Genomic DNA, 7,020 nt, shown 5'->3' on the forward strand with positions numbered 1-7,020 from the left:
ACAGAATTAGACCATATTAGACTTGCTTAGCTTTAGCTTTATTTGCTGGACTGTCTTTGATATTGCCAAATGGACTATACTGTTTTGTAACTTCTTTGGCAAACTGTTCAGGAGCCTTTGTTGCATGTTTAGCAGGTGTGTCTGCTGGTAAAGCTTGATTTTGAGATGGACTTTTGGAAACTCAAGGCTTCTTTTCACTCCACTATTTATAGATATGTGGCTTTCTTTTCAAGAACTGGCCGCAGCAATTTCTTCAAGTACCAACTTTGTGGTTGATGTGACTATTTGATCCTTTGATGATTTTTCTGCATGCACTGCTGATGAAGTGCCAAGTGCAGAAGAAACTTCAATGTTTTCTGGAAGTGCTAGTGGAAGTGGATTATGTGATAGTTCAGCTGCAGTGTAAGTGTTAATAACAGTATTCTTTCTTTGGAGTTGACCTTGAAAGGGAGACTCATAGGTTTTCAGAAAATAGACCACTGTGTACTTCTTCAAGCTATCATTAAGTTCAGTGTCTATGCCAAAGCCCTGCACCAGAAAATTTTTTTGGTCGGGTTTAGTGAATTGTTTTGTATGTATATTTGTATTTATGGTTGAATATAAGACAGAAAATTTTTACTTACATCTTCTTATGCTTGCTTAAGTTGCAATGGAGTGAACTCAATCACTTTTTTAGCATCTTCTCCAGATATAATGCAATGTATTGAGCTCGAAGCATTAGTTATAATAATTGGATTACGAGCCCTTTAATTGAGTGAAGGAATTAAGATTAATGTTTGGTGACAAATCGGAATAATGTTTAATTTAGAAGTATAAGCTCATGGTCTAACCTGAGTTCAACTTCACTTTGCTATTTTCATGAAGGACAATGGATGATCCAGTCAATGTCGACATTCACATTTCTGTGATAATTCACATAAGCAGTACTCCAATATTTGGTGAATGCATATGCAAGTTTGACATTTCCTTGCACCCAAGTTGTCTTTTGCTGAGTGAACCAAGCATGAATGGTATTTGAATGTAAGCTAGAGACAAAATAGTTATATTTAAGTGAAATTTATAAATAACAAATAGCACTTACAAATAGAAATAATGCTTGAAAATTGTTGATTGCTTTGATATCTTCTTCATTTGGAGGAGGAAGTACATAGTTTGGATCATTGTATGTTTTAGCATCAAGCAAATTTTTGATTTTTTTCCTTGTTCAAATTATACCTGAATGGTTATGTTTAGAGTACAAGTACAAAATTTACCAGTGAGATAATTATGGTTAAAAATAAAAAAAAGATTGTGTTTACCATTGCCTGAAAGAGAGGTCGTCTAGTAGTGGAGGATTTATTAGAATGCCAGACGAATACCTTGTAGTGAATGACAGAGCTGTAAAAATGATGAAAATTTTTAGTAATATAACATATCAAGTATTTAGAAGTCAAACAGTAAAGTAATCATAATGTATAATGAAAGTTTTACTATTGAATGTGGTCGCTTTGACGTGGACAGCTATGATTAAAGGGGTAGTGCTAATCATGTTTGCTATTTTTCTCCCTTCATCATGTTCAAATTCATTCCAAAGAGTCATAAGCATGAGTCTTTTCTTGTCAGGCATAACAAAAAATTGTAACTGCGATCATTAATCTAAAATACCTTAATAAAAAAGTAGTATTCAGTTTTGATTTACTCTTCATTCACTATTGTAATGTCTCTAGAAGAACAATCTGGATCTGCCTGTTTCACTGGTAATGCTTGAATCACAAAGCCTTTAATATCTGAAATAAAAATGTTGATATGAGTGTACATAATCAATAAAATATCAAATGATTGTCAAGTACAATAAAAAATAATGTAAGAAAAATTATTACAAAGATGATCTAAATCAGCATATTTGTGTACATCAGAGAACTTTGTCAGCTCAAATGTACAAGGTAACATAGGCGGCATAGGTTCAGTATAATTTTCAACCAAAGTCTTGTAGTTCAAAATCCAGGAGCATTCATAGGTCCCAACTCTGTATGTTGGGTCAACAGCAATGACAGTTGCATTAGAAACATAATATCTTTAATAAGGCTGGAGAAAATTGCTGAAGACCTTAATGTGTTGCTCATAGATCACAACAGAAACTTTTGTTCCCTGATTAGGATTATAGAAAATTAGTTTTATATATATCATGAGTTAAAACCATAAGTGTCATGTTTATGGCTAACGTATTTATCACACAGAAATTAAAATTATAGGTATGAATACTTTAATAGTTAGGTAACTATTCATTCACAATGAAACTATAGTTTTTTTTTTTTTTTTGATCCACCACGTAAAGTTTTTTTGGTTTGTACATTCTAACAATTGAAATTTGATAGATAATATAACACAAATTTTTTCTTTCATGAATGTTTGTCCTAAGCAAATGGTAGCTAGAAACTGTTTGACATTCTTTTTTTTTTTTTTTTTTGGTTAAGAATGCTTTTTATTTAAACAGAAAGACGACTACATGGACTAACGGGCAAACAGCCTACGCACGTCCTATCCTAACACGCCTAACCGAAGGCACCCCCAGTCTATTTAAACGACATTCGCCCTGGGCCACCGAGGGAAGAGTCTGCTCAGCAGAGTAAACTCGAAGCTGCTCTTGTGGGTGAGAAACCCCTACATTGGATAATATATCAGCAATCTTATTCGCCTCTCTGTAACAATGCTCAAACTGAACCCCCTCCACCAGGTGCCAGATTTGCTCCACCTCTCTCCTAACAGACCAAGGACAAAGGCATCGCCGCTAGAGTATGTCAATTAACAACTTCGAATCCGATTGCACTATCCTGGGAAGAAGCCCCTTACCTAAACACACTTGAACACCCTTGAACATGGCCAACACTTCAGCATGAAGACTAGTAGCCTCCCCCAGGTAAGCCGAGAAAGCAACCAATAACTGCCCAGCGGAGTCTCTAAGTAAGCCACCTCCACCACTCGCACCCGGGTTTCCCTTAGAACACCCATCCGTATTGAGCACCATATCTGCTTGACCCCCTGCCCTCCATCGAACAACTCTAAACTCATACCGCACAGTCGATTGGGCTACCCTTTCGTAAAACAGCGAGAAATCACTCACATGGACGGCCAAACTAAACTGAACCTCAAATGCCAATTTGACATCCTGGAATACGGCTTCACATAGCTCCTTTACACGTACTCTAGCCCTCTCAAAAACCGCTCTACACCTTGCCTTCCAAATGTTCCAGCAGATAAAAACTGGAACAATGTCAAATACGAATCTCTGCTTGGCCCTCGGAGTAGGAAGCATCCACCACTCAAATAAATGTGCTCGGAGACTGTCGTACGACCTACCAATACCACATATGTTCTGAAAATACGCCCAAACCTCCATTGCAATCTGTCCCGCAGAAAACACATGCTCCAGTGTCTCTCCAGTAGCAAGCGCACAACAACAGCACTTTGATGCCAACTGGAAACCCATCTCCCTCAAGACGTCATCCAAAGGTAGCCGCCTCATGAGCAAGCGCAGCATGAACAAGGACACTCTCAAAGGTATCCGAGGATGCCATATGCGAGAGAACACTAGTGACCTGTTGCGACCTTGGCAGACCTCCTGGAAGGCTGCCGCCAAAGTGAAGAGCCCTGACTGCGTCGACCTCCAGATCACTTGATCTGTCCCCCTTCCACTCAGTGTCGGTGTCTGCATCACCTCATTCGCAATGGATGGCGGCAGAATTTGTGATAGCCGACAATTATCCCAGGTGCCATTGACCAATACATCGGAGAACGAAAGACCTAGAACCACCAAGGCTCGAAGAAAGAGAGGCCCACTCCCCAACCAATTATCATACCAGAAATCACAAGTCCCATCATTGAGCAACCAAACCATGCATAATTCCGCCTGGCGGCTCACATTGATCATGCGCCTCCAAGTTGGTGAGGCAGCCCGAGAACTAACCACCTGACAAGGATGGACCCCATTACAATACTTTGCCCGCATGAAGGTTGTCCATAGAGATGACCCTGTATGCAAACCCCACCAAAGCTTACAAGAAAAGGCATTGTATACATCACTAACCCGCCGGAAACCCGCGCCACCTTCCATCACCGGGTAACAAAGATGAGACCACCGAATCCAATGATGCCTAGTCTGCTCGGTCGAGGACCCCCACAAGAAATTTGCGCAGAGACGCTCAATACTCTTGAATGTCGCCACTGGAATAACTGCAGCAGACAAAAGATGAGTTGGAAGAGACGAAAGAACATGCTTGATTAGCACTAACCTGCCTCCAGGCGACAAAAGTTTAGACCGCCAAGAAAGAATCCTTGCCGAGATAGCATGACACACCTCCCCAAAGTACAAGGATTTGCACCTACCAATGTATAACGGGAAACCCAGGTACCGGACCGGAAAATGCTGCCTAGAAAAGCCGGTAATCCGCTCAACTACCCTCCGCCGGGCGGGCGGCACCGACGGATGCACTAAGTACCCACTCTTCTGAGCACTCACCAACTGCTCCGAGGCCAGTTGATACATGTCCAATACCCGCATAATCTCCTTCAAAGAGCTAGAAGAACCATTAGCAAAAATAAGCACATCATCCGCAAAAGCCAAGTGGGTGACCGACGGACAACCCCTGGGTACCGTGAAACCTAAGAAACCCGATTGTGCAGCAAGACTATTGAGCCCCCGGGATAACACCTCCGCGCCAATGACAAATAAGGCTGGTGACAACGGATCTCCCTGACGGATCCCACGACTCGATTTGAAAAAACCATGAGATGCCCCATTAATGATGACGGAGAACCAAACATTCGACACTAACCTCCAAACCATGTCAATGAGCCTCTCACCAAATCCAAATTTGCGCAATACCCTGACAATGAATATCCACGATACACGATCATACGCCTTTGCCATGTCAAGTTTTAGCGCTACATTTCCCCCCCTAGCCTTCTTCCTAATCCCTGACATAAGCTCCTGAGCAAGAAGATAATTCTCTGTTATGTTCCTGCCTTTGACAAACCCCGTCTGTTGCGGAGACACAATGTTGGGCAAAATACTTGCTAACCTATCCGCCAAAATTCGAGAGAGCACCTTGTTGAAAAAATTGCACGAACTAATCGGCCTATACTTAGAAAAGTCCTGGGGGCTTGGCACCTTGGGAATTAAAACAATGGATGTAAAAGTTACGAAGCGAGGCAGCTCCGCCCCACAAAAGAAACTCAATACAGCATTATAAACATCCTGTGCAATAACATCCCAAGCGAAAGTAAAGAACTGACCTGTGAAGCCATCAGGGCCTGCAGCACTATCCCCATCCATCTCAAATACCACCCGTTTCACCTCCTCCCTAGTTGGATCCGCATCAAGAACCGCCCTGTCTGCTTGTGACACCATATGAGGGATTAAATGCTCCCAATCACCAGCTGACCCCCCGGAGGCCGAGAACAAATTTGAGAAGAATCGCACAGCCTCATTGGCGATCCCTTCGTCATCTTCAACCCATATGCCATTCTCATCCTTCACTCTATGAATCGCACCCTGCACCCTCCGTTGCTGAACCGTGGCATGGAAATATCTTGAATTTCGATCTCCGTATCAAAGCCACTTTACCCTAGCCTTCTGACTCCAAAACTTTTCTTCATTTAACAACGCGTGTCGTAGCTCGGCCTGAGCTTTACTCAGCTCAACCTGCGCCTCCATCGAGTCATCCTGCTCCGTGCGGGCCTCTGCTACTAGCACATTGGCTTCCGCCCGCTTAACAACCTCAAACACATTCCCAAAACCTCCCTTATTCCAGCCCTGGATGGCACGCCTGGCACGCAACAGCTTGGAGCATAGTATCTTTAACGGGGAGCCCGAGGTCTCTGCTTGCCAAGCCTGGCGAATTACATCCAACAATCCTGGATTCGACGTCCAAACATTTAAAAACCGGAATGCCCTCGGCCTGTTGTCCATTCGCGATGTCAGCGAGATCTTCAGCGGCGCATGATCCGATGGATGACGGGCCAAGTGGACCACCGAGATAGACGGAGCACTCTCAGAAAACTCACCATTGATTAGCACCCTGTCCAGTCTCTTCCAGATACGTGTGTGCCCTCTCCGGTTATTACACCAAGTGAAACTGGATCCCGAGAACCCCGCATCAAACAATTCGGCCCCCTCCATGAATGACAATAACTCCAACCCCTCAGATCCTGCGAAAGGCCTACCTCCTCGCTTCTCACTTGGGTCCGCAATGACATTAAAATCTCCGCACACGCACCACGGCCTCGAGCTGGGCTTATCGGCCTTTAAGTCTTGCCACAGCACCCTCCGCTCCCCCAAGGAGCATTTGGCGTGCACAAACGAAAAGCACAGGGACCCATCCATCCAAGGATGCTGGACCGATATCGTGACGTGCTGGGCTGAACTACCTACTACAACACACACTAATGGAGTACTAAAAAATACCCATATATCAGCTGACAGGTTCACAACTACCGAATCAAAGGGCAATCTGACTTTAATTAAATCAATACGTGACACATCCAGTTTGGGCTCACATATTGCAACAAATATTAAATTATGTATACGAATTAACTTTAGCAAGCTTCTGAGGTTGGGAGGTTTCACAACCCCTCTTATATTCCAAAATAAACCATTAATCATGGGGAAAAGGTAGGGAAGAATTTTGAGAGTGCATTACCGCAGACTGAAGCTGCATGTCCGACGGGCCCAGAACCCGCACCCCTTTCTTCTTCGTCTGCTTGGTGCCGTGATCCATCACTCTGGACTGGTCAATATTCAGCCTGAGCACGGTGTCCCCCATGCCCGAGTGACACCCCAAATCCAGGCTATCCGTCTCCTCTTCCTCCTCCCCAGGGCTCCCGACACAGCTCAGGTCTTTGTGCTGGCCCAGCCACCATTCCTGCACTCCCCAACTCCGCTACCTGACTGGCCTCACAGGTAAGCTCTGCCGTGAGTTCCCCAATATTAGTAACAGCCCGCGACTGCACAGCTGCAGCCGCACCAGGCCTGGCTCCGTCCCT

The 7,020-nt window shown here is 43.9% G+C and overlaps 1 protein-coding gene across 1 annotated transcript; it reads right to left on the bottom strand.

The window, feature by feature from the left end:
* Positions 1–228: 228 nt before the first annotated feature.
* On the bottom strand, positions 229–6,800 carry LOC113704781 (uncharacterized). Its single transcript, XM_027226655.2, has 8 exons — positions 6,678–6,800; positions 5,681–6,529; positions 2,840–5,545; positions 2,511–2,767; positions 1,860–2,005; positions 1,679–1,766; positions 1,299–1,377; positions 229–528 (listed from the first exon to the last, which is right to left on the bottom strand). The coding sequence occupies exons 1-8, from the start codon at positions 6,798–6,800 to the stop codon at positions 229–231; spliced, it is 4,548 nt and encodes a 1,515-aa protein (XP_027082456.2).
* Positions 6,801–7,020: the final 220 nt, after the last annotated feature.

The sequence above is a fragment of the Coffea arabica genome, chromosome 8e (genome assembly GCF_036785885.1).
Source record: "Coffea arabica cultivar ET-39 chromosome 8e, Coffea Arabica ET-39 HiFi, whole genome shotgun sequence".
NCBI classification, from domain to species: Eukaryota; Viridiplantae; Streptophyta; class Magnoliopsida; order Gentianales; family Rubiaceae; genus Coffea; species Coffea arabica.

Bases quoted from the DNA above. Each gene is read 5' to 3' on its own strand.
- LOC113704781 (XM_027226655.2), bottom strand. From the start codon at position 6,800: ATGGGGGACACCGTGCTCAGGCTGAATATTGACCAGTCCAGAGTGATG. The intron at 2,006-2,510 runs GTAGGCTGTTTG...CCCAACATACAG, and splicing joins CGTGTTAGGATAGGACGTGC to AGTTGGGACCTATGAATGCT. The intron at 1,378-1,678 runs GTAAATCAAAAC...TCATTTTTACAG, and splicing joins ATTACAATAGTGAATGAAGA to CTCTGTCATTCACTACAAGG.